This window comes from Notolabrus celidotus, chromosome 2 (genome assembly GCF_009762535.1).
Source record: "Notolabrus celidotus isolate fNotCel1 chromosome 2, fNotCel1.pri, whole genome shotgun sequence".
NCBI lineage: Eukaryota > Metazoa > Chordata > Actinopteri > Labriformes > Labridae > Notolabrus > Notolabrus celidotus.
The window spans coordinates 4,098,394-4,123,996 of NC_048273.1; the positions used below are offsets into that span (position 1 = coordinate 4,098,394).

At 40.6% G+C, this 25,603-nt stretch overlaps 1 protein-coding gene across 1 annotated transcript in view; it reads left to right on the top strand.

Annotated features, from left to right (window-relative positions):
- Positions 1–25,603, top strand: part of homer3b (homer scaffold protein 3b) — a 70,490-nt gene that overhangs the window by 21,961 nt on the left and 22,926 nt on the right. The window contains exons 2-7 of the mRNA XM_034676934.1: positions 955–1,111; positions 4,699–4,830; positions 5,250–5,357; positions 13,562–13,570; positions 17,239–17,375; positions 24,432–24,588. Coding sequence (XP_034532825.1) covers positions 955–1,111; positions 4,699–4,830; positions 5,250–5,357; positions 13,562–13,570; positions 17,239–17,375; positions 24,432–24,588 — 700 coding nt within the window. The remainder of the gene's footprint in view (positions 1–954; positions 1,112–4,698; positions 4,831–5,249; positions 5,358–13,561; positions 13,571–17,238; positions 17,376–24,431; positions 24,589–25,603) is intronic.

The following is a 25,603-nucleotide window of genomic DNA, read 5'->3' on the forward strand; positions in this document are numbered from 1 at the left end:
ATTTCTGTGTCTGGTCCGTCTCCAATCCGTCACAGCACCGGATCTGATAGGTTTCTATTCTAGTCAATGTCTTAACTTCCACTGGATCCGCTCCGTTGCTCTGATCCAGCACGCCGTAGCCCTCCGGATCAGATACACAAGACTTCTATTTTTGCCGGATGCCGGAGCACGACGCATCAATCTCAACAGAGCAGATGGAGCGGGACAGGAAGTCAGGCACCAAAACAAAATGAACACATTCGGTTAATTTTCAGAATAAAACACTCCTTGATTCAGAAAACCTCGGTCACATGACTCCAGCTGTCGCAACCGGTGGGTGTAAACAGATGAGAGAGAGCATGGAGTGGATTGGAGACAGACCAGACACAGATCTGGTGGAAGTCCGGCGTTAGATAGCTTATTAATTCAGTGCTGCAGATAGACGATGGGAAACTTGCACTGCTTAGTCTTCAAGCCTTCAGAGACTCCAACAGTTTTTGTAACAAACATCCCGACTACATTTGCACACTCATATTTCCCCAAGCTAGCATTTGTTTTTGAATGGCTTTGGTATGAAACCCATTTACAGGTCAAAATTTTCATTAATACAAGAACCTTTGATTCATTTTGTGTCTTTCAGTTTAGCTCTGTGGCCTCCAATAGCACCAAAGATTTGCAACAAGTGTAAAGGACCAAAGCACCTTTTCTGTTAAAGAAATGAGCAACTGTTTGATTACCTTCATCACAAGCTGCATTTTTTGAATCAGATGAATTTTCACTCATTCAACATTTTTCATGTGCTTGAAATCTTGTTCATACTCTGTGTGGTTTGATGTTTCATGTTTTCCTCACTTGTCTGTGCCACAGCGAGGGGAGAAAAGGAAGCCTCCATAAATGACTACATAAGTGTTCCGTGAAATGATGTCAAAAATAAGAGGTTCATTTTGTATTTTTTGTTGTAATTTCTTTTCAAAGGGAGCAGCCCATCTTCAGTGCTCGAGCTCATGTCTTCCAGATCGACCCGGCAACGAAACGAAACTGGCTGCCGGCCAGCAAACACGCCGTCACCGTGTCCTTCTTTTACGATGCCAGCCGCAGCGTCTACCGCATCATCAGCGTGGGCGGGACGAAGGTATGAACCAATCACAGTATTACACACAGGAGCACTTCACACATCAGACATGGGCAGTAACTCACACATCCACTGTGGAAGATGTGCAGGTCAGAGGCTTTGCATGCGTGTGTGTGTGTCATATTTTATTAAAATATTCACTGCCAGTCCAAAATCAAAGTCGCCACCTGGATTTAACAAAGCATGTAGTTAAGAGCCTTCCATTGGAGAATTACTGCAGTGATTAAAATGTTTCAGCTAGCAACAACTGATGCAGTGAGTAGCTTCTCCTTTCTTAAACAACCATGTTGGAGGATATATCCTGTGGTTGTGGAAAGGATGTGACTCTGTTTCAGAAGGGTCAAATTATTGGCCTAAATCAAGCAAAGAAAACAGTGAAGGAGATTTTCTAGGGAGCATAAAGATTGGACTCTGGAGTAGTAGAAGAAGGTCATGTGGTCTGACGAGTCCAGATTGACCCTGTTCCAGAGTGATTGGTGCATCAAGGTAGGAAGAGAGGTGGATGAAGTGATGCACCCATCATGCCTAGGGCCTACCTAGGTTCAGCAACGTTATGCACCCAAAGAAAGAGCTCAGCTGACTACCTGAATACTGAAGGACCAGGTCTTTCCATCAGTGGAGTTTTTCTTCCCTGATGGCACCGGCATATTCCAAGATTACAATGCCAGGATTCATTGGGCTCACATTGTAAATGAGTGGATCAGGGAGCATGAGACATCATTTCTACATATGGATTGACCACCACAGAGTCCAGACCTCAGCCCCATTGAGAATCTTTGGGATGTGCTGAAGAAGACTTTGTCCCATCATCAATACAAGATCTTGGTGGAAAATTAAAACAACTCTGGACGTAAATAAATGTTGTGACATTGCAGAAGCTTATTGAAACGATGCCACAGCGAATGCGTGCCGTACTCAAAGCTAAAGGCGGTCCAATGAAATATTAGTGTGTGACTTTTTTTTGGACAGGCAGTTTATTTGCACAGTTTTTAAAGTTATATTTTTTGGGCTTTTTGCCTTTTTTTATTAATTTTTTTTATTTGATAGGATAGTGAAGAGAGACAGGAAATGTGGGGAGCAAAGAGCGGGGGAAGACATGCAGGAAATGGTCGACCAGCCGGGAATCGAACCGGCAACCCCTGCGACGAGGACTATAGCCTCTATATGTGGGGCGCTTAGACCGCTAGGCCACCAGCACCCCGCACAGTTTTTAAGAGGTGACAAATAAATCCTTGTATGAGCTTCATATTTCATAAAGTATCTTACACTATTGAGTGATTCTAAAGTGGTCTATTTAGAAGCCGGCCCAGTTTAAACTACTGTATCCCTCAAATGTACCTCGTTGCACTCAGCAGTGATTGTATAACATTTTCCTCTTATAGTGAAAGTATTACTTTGGGGAAGAGGCTCTTTATTTGTGCATACATCATATCCCCTGACTAACATTTATTCAGCTCCCTGTTCTTCAGATAAAGAGGAAACAAATCTGTTCTCTGTTTGGTTGAGGCTGTCAGGGGGTAGAGGATGCATTAGTCAAAGTTTTATAAATTGTCTGCAGAATATTAATAACACACACACACACACACTCACACACACACACACACTCATAGGCAATGCAGCATCCAAAACAACAGTAAGTCACTTGGGACTGCAAACACTAACAGCAGATCTTGTTAGCACCAAACTCAGAGAGAATGCAGCACTTTGTAGTTATCAGCCAATCGAGCCAATTTGTCGCCCTGAGACTTGAAGCTTTTTGGAGAAGAGACCAAAGAACTCCACGTTTGGCAACAAATCCGCCTAATCAGACGTTCACAAGAGAGAGGGAGTGAGCGTATCACTGCACAGCACAACAAGCCTTTTCACTTAGCTCTGTCCGTGGCGTGGTTACTGGATAGTTTGTCTTTGTTTGCATGCTCCAGTAAACCTTCATAAAGGCTCCACAATGTGAAGACTAAAGGATGATGTAGAGTGAGCAGGTTGTTATAATGGTGTGGAGCTCCATCTTGTTTCACCCTGAAGGGATTCCTCTGATCTCCCTTACTGTACGGCTACTAACTTAATAAATCAGTCATTTTACACCGTTTATCAATTTGAGCATGATTTTACTGATTCAAAATTATCATATTTCTTCTGTTTAAAAAAGCTACAGCCATTTTTGTTGACAAAGTTGGTATCAGAAGTCCCGCCCCTTCTTGAGTCTGATTGGTCGGTGATCAGGAGGTGACATTGATGAGCGCAGAAGTGTTCCAACTGTTTTCACCTGAGAGCGTTGCAGACGTTGAGCGCTGAAAACATTGAATCACATTTGGTTTGGATAGAAATTAGGCACCATAAATAAGCTAACCTAGCTGTTATTGTCACATTAAACTGAATATTTCCACTGGTGGTGAAGTAAAGGAGGTGTAGAGGTTTGCAAAACTCTGCATCACACTTGATCGAGTTTATTTCGTCTCATCAGTGTCAGTGTCTGTGAAACTTGCTCGTCCATGTTTCAGTCTTTTACGATAGCTGGGAGGTGCAATACAAATTTACAAAAGAGGAAAAACTTTTACAAAGTTGGAGATGGAATTTTTTTTACATTTTATAAAACAAAATGACATTAAAACACTTTTACTAAGAACAAAACACATTTACAAAATCAGAAACACTTATAAAGAGACAGAGCATTTTTACCAGTCCTGAAACAAATTTAAAAACGACAGATTCTGACAGAAAAGGAATGTGCCAACGATTTTCAAAATAAAAGACGTCTGTAATATGAAATCGTGCAAGAGCCAGGGAATTAATATATAATTGACATAACAACCCTGTTTCCAATTAAATAGTTTCATTTAGACTGATAAGTCAACACCTCAAAATATGTTCCTGTCAATCACAGCTATATCTGATTTGGTATTTCAAAATAAAAACCATTGGAAATTCAGCATATACATTTATTTTGAAATTCCGAATCAGATATAGCTGTGATTGCCAGGAACACATTTTGAAGTGTTGACTTATCAGTCTGAATCAAAATATTAAAGTGGAAACAGGGATGTTAATGTCAAATATATATTCATTCCCTGGCTGTTGCACATTTACATATTACATATGTCTTTTATTTTGAAAATCATTGGTACGTTCCTTTTCCTGTAGGATCTGCTGTTTGTAAAAATGTCTCATCGATTGTAAAAGTGTTTCTGATTTTGTACATTTGTTTTGTCCTTTGTAAAAGTGTTTCATGTCATTTTGTTTTATAAAATGTAAGAATGTTTTCCAAAATGTAAATTTGTCTCCAACTTTGCAAAAGTGTTTCATCCTTTCTAAATTTGCACTGCACTTCCCAGCCACCGTAGTCCTTAAACACGGATGTGTGCATTGATATAGTTACAGTTAGTCCGCCAGAGTCTGTGATCAGCATCCCTAGCTACTGTGTGTTCTTCATTGCGTAATCAGAATCAAGTATTCCACACAGCCAGGTATTAAAACTATATCTTCAAACTGCTGCCGTGTTATACACAGAGGTACCAATTTTCCTGCTCGGATAAATCAAGTGTAAATTAAGTGTGTTTATTTCTTCCTTCTTTTATCCTCTGTGATGTCAGGCGATCATCAACAGCACCATCACCCCCAACATGACGTTCACCAAAACCTCCCAGAAGTTCGGGCAGTGGGCGGACAGCCGAGCCAACACCGTGTACGGCCTGGGCTTCTCCACAGAGCAGCAGCTACAGCAGGTGACTAACACACTCTCACACACACACACACACACACAAACTCACACACACACACACATTTCAGCAACATTCAAACTAAATGCTTCAAAGTGTGTATCATTTGTGAGTTAGTTCACAGAGAGGGTGAAGGAAAGAGGGAGTGTGATAGATAAAGGACTGTGATGTGATGATCAAGGCTCTGTTTTCAGTTATTATCAACACATCCTTCATTCAGGGTCTGTCTGCGTCTGCTGTTTTATATGTACACAGAAACACCAAACATCTCCAGTATGCATGTGGTAATTCAATTTGAAGCAGACATTCAGACACCTGTCCAAGAAATCATCTGTGAAGACTGAAAAAGAAGCTCTGAAAACAAAGGTGTAATGTAGATTAGGCTTAGAGAGAGGTTGACTTCTCCTCTCTCTCTCTTCCTGCAGTTTTCGGAGCAGTTTAAGGAGGTGAAGGAGGCGGCTCGCCTGGCCAGAGAGAAATCTCAGGAGAGGTTTGAACTGGCTAACCCTGCACTCAACATCGCTGCTCCAGAGGTAAAGCACTGCTCTTCTCTCTGACTGTTGTTGTATGCTTTCTCAATGTTTCAAGGACTGCTGATCAGAGCAAGTGGAAAGAAAAATACAGTCGAACTGTTGAAGTGTTCCTTTGTATCGCTCTCTGTAGATGTCAAGGACTCACCAGATATCAATCAATCAAACAAATGTTATCTGAAGACTCTTTCCAAACAGAGCAGGTCTAGACCGTACTCTCTGTTCTATTATTAACAAAGACCCAACATCAAGACAGGATCAGATCCAGTCCCATCTTCCAGACAGGACTCAGTCTGATCTCATCTTAATCCACCATGAGCAGAGCACTTTGCAGCATTTAGCAAGTTACAGTGGCAAGGACAAACTTCCTTTAACAGGCAGAAACCTCCAGCAGGACCAGACTCATGTTAGACACACATATCTGCTGAGACCGTGTTGGAGAGAGGGATAGAGGGAGATGAAGAGAGAGAGATGATAGTAGTGAGACAGATAGTAGTAGTTGTAGCAGCTGGAGTCTGACACGTCCACAGCAGCAGAGATCCAGAGGAACCTACGAGACAAGGGAGCTCAGGGACTCCAGAAAGGTCTATGGTTAGTGACTTTAATGGGACAGGAAGAGTTAAAGTAAGAGACAGGCAGAGAGAGGAGAGAGAGGGAAAGACAGGATCCCAGTGTGTCAGTCTAAGCCTATAGCAGCATAACTAAGACCTGGTCCAAGCCTGATCCAGCTTTAATTATAAGCTTTATCAAAAAGGAAAGTTTGAAGCCTACTCTTAACAGTAGAGAGGGGGTCTGCCTCCCGGACCCTGACTGGTGGATGATTCCAAAGGAGAGGGGGCCTGATAGCTGAAAGCTCAACCTCCCATACTACTTTTAGAGACTAAAGGTACGATGAGCAGGCCTGCATGTTGGGTGTCTATGGTTAGTGACTTTAATGGGACAGGAAGAGTTAAAGTAAGTGAAAGGCAGATGGAGGAGAGAGAGGGAGAGACTGAACACCTTTCACGAGGGACATGGATTCTGTAGGGTGGTTCGGGAATCAGGGGTCACAAGTTTAAGTCTTTGCAAACCCACTTGTCTTTTTTAATACTTCTCTATAACTGAAATCTGAAGAGCTCAGTGTGTCAGTGACTGTTCCAACACGGCCTCAGGATCAGAATGGACCTGTGATCTACAAGAGACACGATGGTCTTTAAAGCCCCAGAGACACAGAGGAGCAGTAATATCCTCATGAACTCTGTCCCTTTGTTTCTATTTTAAACATATACCGAGTCATAAGGGATTAGATGGATCCCCATCTGGCTGCTCCATTATTCTCCCTTTGGTTAACTCCATTAAAAGATTTCATGCATGACAAATGGAGAGAGGAAGCAGAAAGAGACGCCGGCGCTGAAGGTGTTTGGAGGGACGGTAATGGCTGGGACGGGAAGAAAGAAGAATGAGGGATCAGGAGAATAGAGAGAGGAGGGGGGGAGGAGGGAGGAGGGAGAGAGGGGAGCTAAATCATCTATAATTGAGGGAATCTGGCTCCCGTTGAAATGACAATGGCGGCCTTTATCCTGCCAGCGCTGGTGATTTCTTGGTGGACCTGATAATTCTGCGGTTCAGGCGGAGGAGTGGAAGTTTGCCTGCAGTGGAAACTTTTTGTCCTCCACTTTGTCTTCTGAGCCGTCCTGTACTGACCTCACACTCAGAGCGATACTTTCTAGGGCAGGTCTTCTGACATTTTCAGCGTTAACTAGAACACGCCCTGTTTGATGTAATTGTGCAAATATGGAGGGAGGAGGAAGAATCAAATGCTAACTTTTGGAGCTCTGTGGAGCCGCTCTGTGTCTGAGTGATTCCTGCCAAGTATCAGGATTAAGAGAGCGTCGAAGTGGCGTGGATTCAAAACAGAAAAATGTGTGTGAGAAGAGATCACAACAAAGAGGCACTCAGCGGGTCGGAGAGACTGCAGAGTCATGGTGAAAACTGAAACCTTAGCCTGAGTCTCTGATGAGAGCCGTTGGACTATTGAGTGAAACGATACAGAGAAGGGCGACAGAGAGAAAAGTTCAGTCCTAGAACTGAACAAGATTCAACAAACTCTCTGACATTTAAAGGTGAAGTCTGTTCAACAAGACCTGGGCGCTGTTCAGAGTACTAATGAAGGACTGAGCCGCACAGAGGCTGACCTGAATGTGAGGTCAAAGGTCAACTTGATTACTAGTGTTCCTTTAATTGTCTTGAGATAAAAGCTTCTTGTTTCTGAGTTCTCCAAACTCAAATAAGACGGCCCTACAGTCTTTGCACCTTAAGAAAATAACTGAAAGTATAGCAACAAAGAAAAATACATTTTAAAAAAGGAAAATAGTGAATCTAGAGGAAAATATTTTTGTTTTTCAGATCTATACATGCTGCATGTTGATGTTGCCATTCTTGACAAATATAACAGTTGAAATTCTTCTTCATTAAACAAATAAATACAGTGGGTACAGAAAGTATTCAGACCCCTTCACTTTGTCTACATTTTGTTATGTTACAGCCTTAATCCAAAATTGATTCAATTCTTTTTCCCTCAACAATCTACACACAATACTCCAAAATGACAAAGTGAAAAATGTTTTGTAGAAATGTTTGCAAATTTATTAAAAATCAAACACTCAAATATCACATGTACATAAAGTATTCAGACCCTTTACTAAATACTTTGTTGAAGCACCTTTGGCAGTGATTACAGCCTCCAGTCTTCTCAGGTTTGATGCTACAAGCTTAGCACACCTGGATTTGATGAGTTTCTCCCCTTCTTCTTTGCACATCCTCTCAAATTCAGTGAGGTTGGATGGGAAGCATCAGTGCACAGCTATTTTCAGGCCTCCAGAGATGTTCAATCTGGCTTAAAGGTGACATATCATGCAAAATTGACTTTTTAATGGTTCTCTACCTGAAATATGTGTCCCTGTCTACAAACCGCCTGAAAAGTCAAAGAATCCATTCTGCCCCTGTTCTGATTTCTCCACCTTTATGTAAATGTGTGCTGAAACCAGCCGTTTCAGTTTTCAGTGTTTTTCATACGTCACAACAACATCCGGTCTGTAACAGGAAGTCAGAGCTCGGAGCTTGTTCAGCCCATAGACTGTATAAAATACAACTCAACCCCTCCTTCGTTTTTCATTCCATGCACACGTGTGTGCTAACAAGGAGCTTAGGAGGGAGGCATGCTAGTTGTAGGCTGTCTTAATAAACACAAAGGTCGGTTTGACTCCCCACATCTGCAGATTTGAAGATCTAGTGGATTTTTATTTGTCATGGAAAAGTGCTAGCTCTAGTTAGCATAGCTACATAGCTACATGTCGTAGCTTAAGCTGTAGCTGTGTACCAAGACACACGTCGACATACTGATAAATAAAACAACAAGGAACACAAAATCTGTGACCAATCGTTAAGAAAGGTCCTGCTGCCTTTCTGGCAGAGGTCGGTTTGACTCCCCACGTCTGCAGATTTGAAGATCTAGGCGATGATTTATATTTTTCATGGAAAAGTGCTAGCGCTAGTTAGCATAGCCACATAGCTACATGTTTGTAGCTGTGCACCAAGACACACGTCGACATACTGACAAATAAAACAACAAGAAACACAGAATCTGTGACCAATGGTTCAGAAAGGTCCTGCTGCAGGCGCCTCTCTGTCAGGATCAGATTCTGGATCAGATTCAGAGGGTTGAAGTAACGCGGGTCTGTGAGCAGCCGTGTATATTCAGCCAACATGTAAACATTAGATCAACGTGCTGGAGAGCCGAGGCCACACCCACTTCCTGAGGGGGCGTGGTCAGAGAGAAAACAGACTGTTCTGAGGACTGAAGAAGAGGGTTCTTCAGGCAGACCAAAATCTGATTTCAAAGTGTTTTTTTGAGCATAAACTTTAAAGACATTTTTGGGACCTCTTAGACCAATATATATTGATGAAAAAAGCGTGATATGTCACCTTTATGTCTGGGCTCTGGCGGGGCCACTCAAGGACATTCAGAGACTCTACCATAAAGGTCTGATCTGTGGAGTGCTGCAGAGATGGTTGTCCTTCTGGAAGGTTCTCCCATCTCCACAGAGGAACGCTGGAGCTCTGTCAGAGTGACCGTTGGGTTCTTGGTCACCTCCCTGACCAAGGCCCTTCTCCCCCCGATCGCTCATTTTGTCTAGGCGGCCAGCTCTAGGGAGAGTCCTGGTGGTTCCAAACTTCTTCCATTTACATATCATGGACACCACTGAGCTCTTTGGGACCTTCAATGCAGCTGATTTTTTTCTGTGCCTTGATACAATCCTGTCTCGGAGGTCTACAGTGAATTCCTTTGACTTCATGGCTTCATGACATGCACTGTCAACTGTGGGATCTTATATAGACAGGTGTGTGACTTTCCAAATCACGTCCAGTCAATTGAATTCACCACAGGTGGACTCCAATCAAGTTGTAGAAACATTTCAAGGATGGTCAGAGGAAACAGGATGCACCTGAGCTCAATTTTGAGTTTGGGTCTGAATACTTATGCACATGCAATTTTTGAGTGTTTTATTTTTAATTCATTTGCAAAAATGTCTGCAAAACATTTTTCACTTTGTCATTATGGGGTATTGTGTGGAGAATGCTGAGGGAAAAAAAATAATTGAATCAATTTTGGAATAAGGCTGTAACATTTCTGGAACCACTGTCAAATCCAATCGTGCTGCATAAATAAAACATGAACTGCTGAGTGCATGTCCTCGGTGTGTGTGTGACCGGAGGTACAGAGTGGAGGCTCACACACCCAGAGGTCAGAGGTCAGGGTCAGTGAGAGAACAGCAAAGAGAGGTGTTGCATCCTTTTACCATGGAAACTGGGGACATGTTTGCCTGTTGGTTGCAGCTCAGGACAAACAAAACACTCCTTCCTCCTCACACTAACAAAGAGAGAACACAGGGACAATCACTCGTGCTTACATACCAACTGATTAATTAGGCAAACACACAGAGAGACAGAGAGAGAGAGTGAGAGAGAGAGAGAGACAGAGAGAGAGAGAGACAGAGAGACAGAGAGACAGAGAGACAGAGAGAGAGAGAGAGAGAGAGAGCACCTGAATAAAACTGCAAGGTCAGAGGCAGGCGAGCAGCACGTACAGATTTCTAGATAACACAGCGCTCATTGATTTGGTGTCAGGCGCTGCACACTGAGGTGTTGTGAGCTGCTCTTGTGTTTATCATCACGTTTTCTGACTCACCGCCTGCTGCACATCGTGAAACACATTGTACTGCCGACTGTCTGAACCTGTGTTGTATAGAAATAACATCCAATCAGAGGTGTTACAGAGGGTGAGTATTCAGGGTTATTGTGCTCATGAACTGCAGCCAAGTATCGACCGCAGCCTCAGTGTGGCTAATACCACTTAAGAGCTCCATTAAGGCTTCTACACAGAGGTGTGTGTTCTGTTTAAAGTGATCCATGAACACCTGGTCCTGACTGAGCATGAAAACAGAAAGACCACAGAGACAATCAGAGGTCAGAGTTAAAGGTGTATGAGAGTTTTAATGTTGAAGCAGAATCAGGTTTAATACGTTTACACAAACAAGGAATAGAGTAGAAAGTAGTCAAAGTATTAATAGAAGAAGGAATAAAATAAGATAGAAATAGAATAGAATAAAGATTTTTAAAAAAGAATAAGGTAAATTAAAATAAAATACAATAAAGTACAACAAAGTAAAATAAAATAACATAACATAACATAAATAAAATGGAATAGAATAGAATAAAATAAAGTAAAATACAGTAAAATAAAATAAAATACAACAAAATAAAATAAAGATAAAATAAAATAAAGTAAAATAAAATACAGTAAATAAAATAAAATACAACAGAATAAAATAAAAATAAAATAAAATAAAATACAACAAAATAAAATAAAGATAAAATAAAAGATATAATAAAGATAAAATAAAATAAAATATAATACAACAAAATAAAATGAAAATAAAATAAAATACAATAAAATAAAATACAATAAAATAAAAAATAAAATAACATAAAATAAAAATAATAAAGTATATACAGAAGCCCAGAATAGTTAGAATTACCTATGTACAAAAGTGCTGGGAATGCAGGAGATATACAGTATATTATAGGATGAAGGATGTTCAAGAAACTTAAACAAAATTCAAAATAAATATGTCTCAAAACTAACTATGCATCATCCCAACTTATTACCAGGCTAGTAACTTAAAATACAAACATGTTTTAAAAAAACATTGATTAAAGATTATTTCATTGATTTAAATGATTTATGTTTACAGTGGATAAGACAGCTGGAGAGAGACAGGAAATGTGGGGAGTAGAGAGAGGGGGAAGACATACAGCAAATGGTAGAGGTCAGGAATCGAACCTGCGACCGCTGCGACCAGGACTATAGCCTCTGTATATGGGATGCGTGCTTAGACCACTAGACCAACAGCGCCCAGCACAAACATAGATTAAAGATGTAATGAGAACATATTTCACTGAGCAAACACGATACACACAGACAGATGTGCAAATATTACAACACAATAAACTGACGGACTAAAAAAACCATGGTTTAAACAACACTTCAGAGAGACTCTATCGTCTTATTGTTGATTTCTGTCGTCCTTTACAGTCATATCAGTGTTTTTGCATCACATTCACTTGGTCAGTTGCGTCTCCAGAACAGCAGAGCTGAATCTGTGCAGCCTCGGGCTGTGCAGAGCACATATTCTGCCTCTAAAGGCAGCAGGGGATCAGCATGCAGTAAAGCTTCAGCTCTCAGGCTTATTTGCAGAGCTCACAGATAAGATGGAGGAGGAGATGGTGGAGAGAGACAAAGAAGAAGAATGATAAACAGAGCGAGTTATAGAACTGACAAGTGCAAACACAATGCTATAGAATGATCTTTATCTGATGATATTTGTGTTAAAGCAGAAACTTAACAGGAGTTCTCATGTTGAGTCCTCGGTGGGAAATGAAGCTTTCACTGTTGTGCTGATCATGTGAGCAGAAGACAACTTGAACACCCACCAGAACATTACAAGTCAGTGAGCTTCTCTTAAACAGGCTCTCAATATTAGATAACAAATTGTTGTCATCTCTGATCGTGTCAGATTCTTCTGCTGAAAGGAAAAGAAAAGAGTCAAAGCCTAACATGCATAATCCCAGGCTCAGGTGTACAGATTACATGCACCTGTTTTTGTTGTAAATAACAGGCAGTCCTTCATCAGTTAAACTAAACACTCATTGGAGATAACACTCTGCTCAGAATAAAACATGTGGACCAACTGAACCGTACAGGAAATTTAAATAAATGCAGAAAGAGAGAATCGACAGATAACAGCTGTCTTTAGTTTGCGCATGCTGATTAGAGCATCCTCTGTGTTCTCCTCACACACAGAGTTTCTATGCAGAGACAGACACACAGAGAGGCAAACAGAAACTCCACTCATCAATATTTCAAACAGCAGACTTGGCTTTAAAACCAGCTCAAAAGGAGAATACGTCTGCATGTGTGTGTGTGTGTGTGTGATGGGGGGGTTTTGCAGTGTGGTGGTCAGGCGTTTTCAAGGTGTGCTCCTCTCCTGCATGTGCGGATGAATAAGTAAAGCAGGTTTGTTGTCTCAATGAAGCGGTGAGTGTGGAAACAGGAGCTCCATAAAGGCTCAGGCAGCACATGGACTGATGCGTGGATAAATAAGTAAACAGTGTAGATGTACTTAAGACCAGCGGTGGTGCAGAGACGCCGTGATGAAAGCTTTCTCAGGAAGGTAGTTTAATATTTCAAGTATCAGGGGTTACATCCCGCCTCCTCCACGGACCCCGAAAAGGTTATTGCTGCACCGGGGGTTTACAGTACAAATCAAGACTCTTGATCAAGACTATTTTGCAGAGAGAGCAGATGTCTTTTTAATTGTGTTTCATGTTGTAAACTGAAGTGCAATCAATGTGCAACTTGCTTCTGCTGTCTCTGCCCTGCACTTTACAGGGATTACCTGTAAATCAAACAATGTGGGCAGGGCCATAACCTGCACTTGAAATGTGAAATGAATCAATAATTGTGCAGAAACTGGGATGCAAAGGCTTCATGATGCAGACGCAGGATGTTTAATCTAAATAAAAGTCCATAACAGAATATTCTAATGATGCAATGTCTCTCTTTCTCTCCTTTTATTGGTGCATCGTGGGACATATTCATCCCTCAGCTCTCTCAGGTGGGTGTAAACACAAACACACACACACAAACACACAAACACACAAACACACAATAAAAGAGGTAACACAAAGACAGCCATCTTCTTTGGGCTCATGTACTGCCAAGTTAGTCGCGCGTCTTCGTGCTGCATGGACTATCATGCTCAATAATTCATCTGGAGTCTGATTAAAGTCGACTTCAGACCAACTTTAGCTTCAAAGCGTAGCCGACGTCTGATTCAACAAAGTAAAAGCTTTGTTAGCGACGACTGCGGCAACACTTCTGTAATTTATTACAAAATAAAGGATCTCCTAAATGTTCAGGATTAACAGCATGCAGCTTATTTTTGTTACTTTTTGTGACTAAAAGTGAGAAAAGTCCGACTACACATGGAAGCACTGAAGAGATGATGCACTGACGGTCCTGTTAGAGGAGAAAGTTCCTTTGAACTGAGGCTGATTAGTTGTTGGTTGTTCGCAGGCTCGTGCTCTTGTGTCCCACTCAGCCTGTTAGCGAACAACACGCTGAAAAACTGCTGTAAATTTGTAATCCCATTTATGACTTATACATGATCCACAGCATGAATTATTCAGGGATACGCTCAGCCGATCCGTTGGCTTTGGGGCCAGACTGGAGTTATCTTGGCTTTGATTTTTTTTGCTCTTTGGACACGCTCCTCGTCCGCATGAATCGGCTCTGTGTTTTATTTCAATATCCTCCATAAGGACGGACGGAGAACTGCTGAGCTATAGATGATAAACCCTCCTCCTCAGGGGAGCAGAGCCAGGCTTCCTCAAATTAATAATACAAGCTTTCTCTACACTGAGTGCAGGGTTGGGACGCTTCGCTGAAGCACTCGGCTGTTGACAAGTTCAGGTTTTAGGTTCCTGGTCTTGAAGAAGAAGAAGACAGACGGAGGCAGGGGTTCAGAATCGTGCTCAACCTAATTAATCTGTATGTTTTATAAAAGGAGGCTGAGCAGTCTTTAAGCCCTCAGCTTCAATATGAGAAGAAAGTGTGCGTTAATAAGCTTCAACCATTTCTGAGCAGCAGGGAAGACAAATCTGAAAGCAGCTTGGTTCGACTCGACTGTGCCAGGCAGGAGTGAAGCCATCTGCACGCTGTAACGTCAGACTCTCAACAAGAGAGGAAGCTTCTTCTTTCAGTTTATCATGATTCAGTTTATTAGAAGCGCATGTTACACCACAGCTCTTAAGGTCAAGTCAGAATGCAGATGCAGCTGTTTAACTATGAATGAGTTTCAAGACTACAAACTTATCAGGAGCCAAATCTCTTCATGGGTAACTTCATGTCTAAATTTGGTAACAAGATAAACTCTAAAGTGAATCTATTCTGCAAAACTAAATCATGAAAATGAACTTCATAAAGAAGAGTTTAGATTTGCCGCAAGATTTTTAGCCAATGAGGAAGTGTTATAAACTGCAGTTCCTCGAGTGTCCACTAGAGGCTGGCTGCAGAAACACCAGAAACCACATACACACCCATTCAAAGAAGACGATCTTTGAAGCAGAAATAAACATGTTTATAGCCTGGTTAAAAAATTAAGTTTAGTCTGTATAGCTCATTTCTCTATCGGCACACACTTACAGGGGGTGAATTTTTTCATAACTCAGCAGTTTAGAAGATATTAAACTTACAAGATTTGCCCAAATAACTTTTAAACGTAAACTAAAAACGTATTTATTCAGTCTGGCTTCCATGTAGGGTTTAACAATTTTATTACTTACTTTAACTATTATATTGGTTTAAATGTTGCTTTATTATTTTTTAAATTTTTACTGTTAATTTTATTTTTATTTATTTATTTATTTTATTTATTTATTTATTTATCTACTCTGTTTTATTGATATTTTTAGCCCTAATTCTATTTTTAACTCATATCTTTACCCTTTTTTAATTTATTTCTTTTAACTATTTATGTTCTTTATCAATTTGATGCTTTAACTTATTTTAATTACACACTTTATTGTTGGTGTGCATTAGTCTCTATTTAAAATAAAATTTTGTTTTTTAATATGTCTTGCCATTATTTTATTTCTGCTTCTTTCTGCTGTAAAACACTTTGAATTGCATTAGATTTGTATGAAAGTTGCTATGTAAATAAAGCTTGATTCATTGAAGTAAGGGCACAGCTGACTTGATTGACAGGCGGGGACACTGTAGCTGTTAGTGAGGAGGCTCAAAGCCCCGCCTCTTTACCTCACACTAGCTCAACAGAAGTTAGGTTAGGTTCAGTATTTCCAATATGGCACCCGCAGACGATCGGCTTCACAAACAGATGGGTGACGTCACGGATGCTACATCCATTTATCATACAGTCTATGGTCACTACCTGCTGTTCTTACTGACTGCTCCTCTCACAAACAAGACTGTTACATTGGTCACGACTCAGCCTCTTGTCCAGACACATTAAAGAGAGGAGCTTTGTCTGGTTATGAAACAGACAGATATTAAAAGTGATTTCTTCGACTGACCTTTCAAAGCCAACAACACCATCTGCATCAAGATTGACTATTCCTACTATGCCTATAACAGCTGTGAGGGGTTGGTGTCAGACCTAACATCCAACAGCTCTCTGAACAAGAGACTTCATTCAGTTAGCAAAGATTCACAGTGAGGGAAACATTTGGCTGGTAAAGGCGACAGGAAGAGGTTTATCTGTCAGAAAACATGACTCACATGTACAGGACAAAAACAGCAGAGAGACATACACTGCTTTGTCACTTTGTCCATAAGGGGGCGCCAAAATTGACACAAGCAGAAAATTCCTCACAGAAGCTTTAACATTAATGCATCAGTAGGTTAAGTAATGTTCAAGAGAGGACCTAAAGCTTCATTACAACTACAGTTTCATTAGATAAGTCTGATAAATGAATCACTGTGATATAATCAAACGTAGGAGTTTAAACCAGACTTCAACTTGAGGTAACTGGAGCATCTCTGCAGACACACATGTCACTGCATGACTTCACTTTGTGCATATTCATCACACATATAAACACCAGATGAACTCTTGGAATAAATACTTTAATTCCTGTTGAATCATTGCCTAATCAGATCTGCGAGGCAGCTGGGCCCCACGCTCTCTCCCTACATGGAGTCTGTCTACAGGAGCCCAGATGGGACATCTCAGACTCTGACAGGTTGAGCTCTGCCCTGGCCTGCTGCTGTGTCTTGTCTCGTTGTCCTCTGATGAGGTCTGGACGTAGAGGCAGTCATGAATTTAATGGATTTTGCATCATTAATGTGAACTCCACCGTCTTATTGTTGCATTTAAACATTTCTTGTAATTTGGAGCATCCACTCTGAGGGAAATCATGTAGTGCAGACAAGATGCACCAGTGGTCTTGTGTAGCATGCTGTTGTCTTCTAAAAGGACAGGTTCCTATAACAGGACTTGTCTCCTAAAAGGAAAACTGCGGTGTTGTTAATCCGGATTTAATTTGTAATCCCAAACAATTCCCCAAAACACATTTTCCTCTAGTTTTATACACTTTTAAAACAAAAGGTTCTTGTGTTTTAAACCTTTTCCTTCTCAAACCTGGTTTTCTTTCTAAAGGTTAAGCACAGCTACATAATCAAACTAAAGCCTGATTAGCAGAGCTGGAACTGATTTCATTTCAGTCTTCTAACCGAGCTCCGGTCCTGTTTGTGTTCTTGGTTCAGGAGTTGTCCGAGGATCGCCATTCCCCGCCGCTGCTCACCGTCAACGGCCCTGGAGAAGAGAAGCTGTTTCGCAGTAAGAGTGCTGAAGTGGAGCTGACGGTGGAGAAGGAGAGGGTCAAAAAGATGCTGTCTGAAGGGTAAACAACATTCATTTTACTTGAGCAGGATCTTTGCACATTTAATCTGCAGAAAATAAAACCTGATAGCTTTGACTGCTTTAGGAACTCTTGTAATATCAGCTGTTATCTGTGGTTTGGTGCAAAGGTTTATGACATTGATTGATCTTGAATGCAGAGGGCTGACAGCTCCAGGAAGTTCTTACATCAGGTTGCATTTTGCAGTTTGCAAGCCAGCGTTCTTTTCTGTCTGTTCAGAGTTTCAATCTTCTGCAGAGTTGAAGATGCATCACCCCAACTGAGCTGCAAAGAGACCACACATAGATTAGCTACAGGCGGCTAATGTATGCTGAAGAGAGTCAAAGGTTAAGGCGCAATATTATGATGAAGGGAGAAGTGTGTCTCTGTTGGATGCAGGCTGCATGCAGAGTACATTCTTTGTAAGGGCAGCTGCAGCACTTCTGTCCATCCGTCTATAATCTGTGCCACTTATTCTGTTCTTTACGGTTGCAGAGAGGCTGAAAGTAATCTCAGCTGCCGCTGGGTGAGAGGTGAGGTGTCTGCTGTAGCATAAAGGAGAAGTGTGGGATGTTTAGGAGATGTTTGTGCTTTTGCCTGCAGGGTCAGACCACTGAGCTGGAATCAGTCTATGATCGGACCAGCTGCCCCTTGACAAATTATCCTTATTATGCAAATGAGCTGATCAAGAAGATAGAAGACTCGTACAGTCTCCATGTGTGGACGGAATAAAGGATAAAGAATTTAAAATTTAACATTCATAGTTGTGCGTTTTCTCGCTTAAGTCTGTGGAGGAGTCGAAAGTTAACTCTCCGCCTCCTCTGTGTCTAATGTTATTTTCATAATGATCCTCACTCCCTGAAGTCAAGCAGCAGAAGTTAAGTAAAAATATGAAAATACTACTGGCCCATTTTGGGAGGAATTAAATATGCAAAAGAAGCGTTGCATGTCAGCGTTCATAACACCGGGCTTTTATCTGATGCTTGTCGAACTTCTTTAAAATGAAATTTGGGGCACAAATTAAGAGATCACCCACTGCTCCACTCCAGACACTACTGCTCCTCTGCTACACATGCAAAGGAAAGACACACAGTACTTTTATTATTTCAATTAAGCGCATTGTCAGTTAGTTTAGTTTTCACAGCCTTTGTTTAATTAAGCATCTTTTATGTGACGACAGAGAGAAAACAAGAGAACACAACGAGAGGGACGGTTGAAGTTTGATTTAAGAGTGTTTGCACAATGATGACATAAATGTATGACAATAATAATAACATACAAAACACACAGACATTAGCATAGAGGAGCAGTACGAGCAGCAGATGTGCATGTGTGGGAGTAGTGAGAAGAAATTTTATCTCTTCAGAGTAAAAAGTTTTTTTTACTGCAGAGGTTATAATCATGTCTCTAACCTCCAGGGTGGCTTCATGAGCGGAGCACTGAATGCTCACAGCAGTTTGTAGAGCTGTTTACACCGAATGAAACTTACTCCAACCGGCAAGCACCAGTTTTCTGTTAGAAGGGGAGAGGAAAAACAGAATGAGGACTGCATTTAAAGAAGGCTTCATCGCTCTCTATATTTGACATCAGAGATATATATATTGCACCTAAAGACTGTATAATAAATGGACTTAGCACCCGTGACGCCACCCATATGTTTCTGAAGCACTGTTTTGAAGCCGATCGACGGCAGGTGCCATATTGGAAATGTTGAAGTCAACCTAACTCCTGTTGAGCTAGTGTGAGGTAAAGAGGCGGGATTTGAGCCTCCTTGCTAACAGCTACAGTGTTCCCGCCTGTCAAGTCAGCTGTGCCTCTCATTATGCAAAACTCAAACTCTTAATATCTTAAAAAATCCCAAGTTATAAAAAATTCATCCCTGTACAGTGTGTGTGATAAAGAAATTAGCTAGTCAGACTTAAATCATGTTCTGAACCAGGCTGTAAACATGTTTATTTCTGCTATAAAGATCAGCTTCTTTGAATGGGTGTGTATGTGGTTTTAGGTACTTCTTGAGCCAGCCTCCAGTGGACACTCTAGGAACTGCAGTTTTTAGCACTTCAGCATTGCTTTCAATTCACGCGGCTGGAGGTTGCCACTTGATCGTACCATTTGTCTGCATCAGAATTTATTATTGTTCATGAAAAAGTAGCAAATTACCACCATGCTAAGTGGTAATGATTTTAAATGCAACATTTAGTGGAATTAATACTTTTCTGAGTGTTTTCTTGACGTTACACTGGTTGGTTTGGATCATCCTGAACAACAACAATGTTCAGAAATATCAAAATCTGCATCCTCACAGTAAACTTTTCCCTCATGCTTCGGCCCATCACTCAACTCTCCACCAGGATTACCTGAAAGCTGTTTATGGGCTTTTAAAAAATCCGTCTGGCAAACATAACAGAACACATGACCTGCTTGGCACAAGGGAGAGGTCTTATAGTGACAGCTTTCTGGATCAACTCCTCAAACAGTGCAAACTGTTCTCCATACAGAGCTCGCACAGCTGAGGAGTTTCTTTCTAAAATTAGTGTCTTTTTGACCGATTACCAAAGGACTGACAGCAGAAACTAAAAATGTGACGCAAATTTGAAGGACTCCTGTCTCAACAAACTTACAAGACTTAATGATTGTCCCATCATGGTTCCTTTTTTAGGTATTATGAATTGGTACTTGGGTGATAACGATGAATAAATGAAAATGTGATAGTGTAGAAATGGTAACTTGTGGAAATGTTCATTTGGATGATAATCGACTGAATTAGCTTCTCCCTTTGAGATTGGTGACTTCCAGGTGCTTGTTTAGTTGCTCATCTTTTAAAAAAACAACTTTGCTAATCTCAGCATCAAACAGCAGACACAGAACAACTAGCTTGTGAGCATTTAGAGCATTTAGCAGCAAAAAAACGACAAATATTTTCCTCAGCAGATGGAGGAGACCAAAAATGAGGCAAAAAAATAACACTGGACTCACAAGTTTAGATCGCACTCTATGCTCTATTATTAACAAAGACCCAACATCAAGACAGGATCAGATCCAGTCCCATCTTACAGACAGGACTCAGTCTGATCTCATCTTAATCCACCATGAGCAGAGCACTTTGCAGCATTTAGCAAGTTACAGTGGCAAGGACAAACTTCCTTTAACAGGCAGAAACCTCCAGCAGGACCAGACTCATGTTAGACACACATCTGCTGAGACCGTGTTGGAGAGAGGGATAGAGGGAGGTGAAGAGAGAGAGAGAGAGAGAGAGATGATAGTGGTGAGACGGATAGTGAAGGAACCTACGAGCCAAGGGAGCTCAGGGACTCCAGAAAGGTCTATGGTTAGTAACTTTAATGGGACAGGAAGAGTTAAAGTGAGATACAGGCAAACAGAGGAGAGAGAGGGAAAGACAGGATTCCAGTGTGTCAGTCTAAGCCTATAGCAGCATAACTAACAGCTGGTCCAAGCCTGATCCAGCTCTAACTATAAGCTTTATCAAAAAGGAAAGTTTGAAGCCTACTCTTAAAAGTAGAGAGGGTGTCTGCCTCCTGGACCCTGACTGGTAGATGATTCCAAAGGAGAGGTGCCTGATAACTGAAGGCTTTACCTCCCATACTACTTTTAGAGACTTCAGATTTGATGAGCAGGCCTGCATGTTGGGATCATAGTGTTCTTGAGGGGTAACAGGGCACTGTGAGCTCTTTAAGATACGAAGGTGTCTGAACATTAAGAGCTTTGTCGGTCAGAAGAAGGATTAAGATCAGTTTTAATGTCGTCTTCAGTTGTTTCGAGTTCACAGAAACTACATTATACAGTACCAGGATCAGGAGCAGGTGCACTTGTCGAGTCCTCTTCTCCTCTCACTTTAAGTCCAGTCTGCCTGGATATAACAGCTCAGGTAGACTGATTGGCTCTGCTGTGTTTGAGTGTTTATGTGTGTGAATTTAGGAGCTTATAATCATCGTCATTATGGTGCCCATTACTGATCGCTCCAGCCCTCCATCTGAGACCAAACAGCATAAAAACTCAAACCTGTCTGCTTTACAGCCTATTATCCCAGTGGTTTTTATTTTATGATTGTCATAAGCACATGAAGGCTTTTTGCTCTTGTTGCCATGGTGAGTAGTTTTATGTTCGTCATCGAGGAGACTGTGTTTCCTAAACTCCATGTTCACATGTGCACAGCTCTCCGGTTTATTAAAAATCAGCACTAAAACCCGACCTTTACCAGCTCCCTGGACCTGATGCGTACGGCTCCTCTGCTGTAGCTCGTTGCTCCAGTAATATCCACTTTGTAAGATGCTCTTTTCTGTTGAGTCGCAGGTTATAAGGTTCAGGGTTGCAGAGGAAAGAAGAAGTTGTTGTCTCTTTAAGATACAACCTCAACAGAAAACACAAAGAAACTATTATTTATGAACTACAGAGGAAGAACTTAGGAGCCCTGCAGCCCGAGGAAAGAAGCTGCTCTGTAGTCTGCTTGTTCAACAAAGGATCGGTTACATTTCTTTTTTTAAAGAACACACACAGGGACTGTTTTCATTTCATCAACAAAGCTGAGAATTGTCAGTTCTGGACGAGAGCATCTGAGGCTGTGTTGGACTTAGGAGTTAACCCTCTGCAGGAAATAACCCAGAACAGTAAAATGATAGTCCTAATTAATACTCTAATTAAAACAGAAATGTATTATGGATGCTGTCAGCCAATCACAGCAAGAGTTTTTGGATTAAATGTGTTGTGTGATTGTTAAATTTGTTTGAAGCCGCTCTCTCCAAATGACGCTTTTTTTTATTTCATGCAACTGGCATGAAATGAAGTACACTGTTGGCATTGGTGTCCCTGTTAAGGTATCCAGTGTTAGGCAGGACTGGATTACACGTCCCCTCTCAAAGACATGTTTAACAAAAGAGAAATAAAGGAGGGATTAAATATTTAGATGATAAAAATAGAGAGATAAGAAAGCAATAACACAAGGCTGGCTTCAGAAGAACCGTCCCACCATTAAACTACTTAAAAACATTATTAACTCTGTTTGGAGTTTGGAAAAAATGACTTTTGCTCTTTGTCTTCAGAAGGAGAAGGGGGATAAACTCTGGGGAAAATGGGATTGCTGTAACCACAAAGACTCTTCACTTTTTCTGTTTCTCTGAATGCCTTCGTTGTGTACTAGTTAAGTTTCACTTTATTTTTTACTGATTGTAATGTAATGTCCTAGTCCTCACTTGTTTAATGTTATATGTTCATATACAGTTGTGCTCATAAGTTTACATACCCTGGCAAAATGTATGGTTTCTTGGGTAGTTTCTGTTGTCTTTATGATATAAAAAGAGTAAACACAGTTATTTGATAAAAATTTTGCTTCACCCAGTCACTAACCATGAGTGAAAAAACAGTTTTTCTCTTATCATTCATATTCTCTGAAAAATGGCCAAAAATATCACAAATTCTGTGAGGGTATGTAAACTTATGAGCACAACTGTACATTTTTTTTTTAATGAAATTTCAAAAAAATAGATAGTTTGAATCAAATAGAGCGATAGATACAAAATGTATTTTTTATTTGTATTTATTTATTGTTATTATTATTTTTTTAAGTTATATTTTTGGGGCATTTTTTGCCTTTATTTGACAGGACAGCTGAAGAGAGACAGGAAATGTTGGGAGTAGAGAGAGAGGGAGGACATGCAGTAAATGATCAAGGCTGGAATCGAACCTAAGACCTCTACATCGAGGGCTACAGCCTCTGTATATGGGGCGCACTTGGGCCGCGAGGCTAACTGCGCCCCACAAATGTCATTTGAGGGTAATTTAGGTGTCACAGGCTTGATAAAAAGAAACAATTACAGTGATTCATCTTCTTTTATGTCTTTGAAAATTTAAAATACACAACTTCTGTGCTCCTTAAAATCAAATAAATCCCTCCTAACATCTGGTGCAGCACGATATGAAAGTGTCATGTCATTATCTCCCTCTTATCTTCAAAGCTGCCTTAATCAAATCCATCAGACTTTATTTATAAAGCGATTTTCATACAATGACATTGTAACACAAAGTGCTGAACATAAAAACAACTTCAAATAGAATAAATTTAGAAGAAGATCCCTCGACCCCAAACCCACCCCACAATCCTAAGGTTAAGAACACAATAATAATAATAACAATAAAATTAAAGTAAATAAATGAAAAATAAAAAAAGAAGTTGCTGAACGAACTGAGGAAACGCTCTCATGTTATCTTAATGAGAAAAAACTGGAGGTAAAATAAGATGTTAAAACTCAACACAGGAGATTAAAGTCGCCAAAATAAAATACATTTCTAAGATAATAAAACACTAAAATATTAAACCATTAAAAGAAAATAAGATGCTAGACTTAAAAAATGAAACAAATAAATATATAAATAAATAAAATAGAATAAAAGTGACTTAGAATAAATGAATGAATAAATGGATAGATCAAATAAAGTGAAATAAAATAATATAAATAAAAAGTGACTAAAATTTGAACTGGATGATAAATAAATAAATAAATTAAGGCAAAATAAAACAGTTATAAGGATAAAACTCAGTTAAAAGCGAGACTAAAAAGGTCTTGAGTTTGCTTTTAAAAATGTTGATCCTCTGTGCAGCCCTCAGATCTTCAGGTAGGGTCTTCCACAGACGTTGGCCGGGATGATAAAAGGCTGCCTCACCGTGAGTCTTTGTTCTAGCTTTTGGTACAATTAAAAGTCCACTACCTGAAGACATGAGGGCTCTCACTGGCTCATGTTATAAAAGCAAATCTGAAAAATAAGAAGGGACAAGACCATTAAGAGATTTAAAAACCAATCAAATAATCTTAAAATCTAAAAGATACTGGAAGCCAGGAAGAGTCTTTAAAATTGCTGTAATGTGGGCTCTCTTTCTGGTCTTTGTCAGCGTTCTAGCAGCTGAATTTTGGAGCAGCTGAAGCTGAGATATGTTCTATGAAAGATAATTATCACCTTTACTTCTTTCAGCTCATTGTTTTGGCTGACTCTTACTGCTTTCAAAATGACTGCGCTAAGTGTGTCTGCATTTCTGTGACTCCTCCTCAGGTCCATGTGTGAGATAAACCTGGAGGCTGAGCTCTTCACCCTGCAGGACAGCAACGCCAAGCTGGTGGCAGCGCTGCAGGAAGCCAACAGCAGCGTGGAGCAGTGGAAGACACAGCTGGCCGAGTACGAGGAGGAGACGGATCGCCTCAGAGACCAGGTAGGCGGTTGAGGACATAGGATGGTGAAATGAACATCTCATATCTGGTAGTAGCAGTGTGTGTGGGGTTTCTGAGACGGATGATGTGCAAATTCAGAAACCAGACAATCACAGACACTTGCAGCCGGGCATGTTTGTTATTGAAATGTCTGTCCCGCAGGACGTGATAACAGTCTGCTATCAGACTAATTGGTGTTCAGAACTGTGTTAAAAAAATTCAAGGTCTGTTTTCTGGTTCAACTCGTGTATCAAAGTCTTGAGCATGTTTTTTTTTCAGGAACAGATCTGCAGTTTCTGTGCAACTTGCGGTAAATCTGTTCCCTTTTTTGGCGCACAGTCTTGAATTTTACATCCGAACACTTATAATTAATAATGAAAGCTTCATGACGACATCGCTTTAAGAACAGGAGAGTTTGTCCTGATAAACCTGCAGAGACCTCCTGTTTTAATCCTCCATGCTGACATGAGTGTTTTCATGCAATGTTTTGTTTCTTGTCAGTTACTCAACACCCAGAGGAGAAAATGTGTCCTGTGGCAAATCTCTCCAAAACAAGTCACACTATAAACTAGTTCGTCACATCGCTGTCTTTAAATTAGGGCATCTACACCGGCTGCAGAGGAGATACTTACTGTGAAGTTTTAAAGTTATAAACCTAACCCAAAAACAAGGAGAGCTGTCACTTCTAAACTAGACCTACCTTAACATCGGACTTCCACCAGATCCATGTCCAGGTCCGTCTTTGATCCGCTCAAGGCTCTCTCATCTTTGGTCCTTTATACTTGTTTCAAATGATTGGTGTTATTGGAGGCCACAGAGCTAAACTGAAAGACACAAAATGAATCAAAGGTTCTTGTATTTATGAACATGTTGAACTGTAAATGGGCTTCATACCAAAGCTATTCAAAAACAAATACTAGCTTGGGGAAATATGAGTGTGCAAATATAGTCAGGATGTTTGTTACAAAAACTGTTGGAGTCTCTGAAGGCTTGAAGACTGAGCAGTGCAAGTTTCCC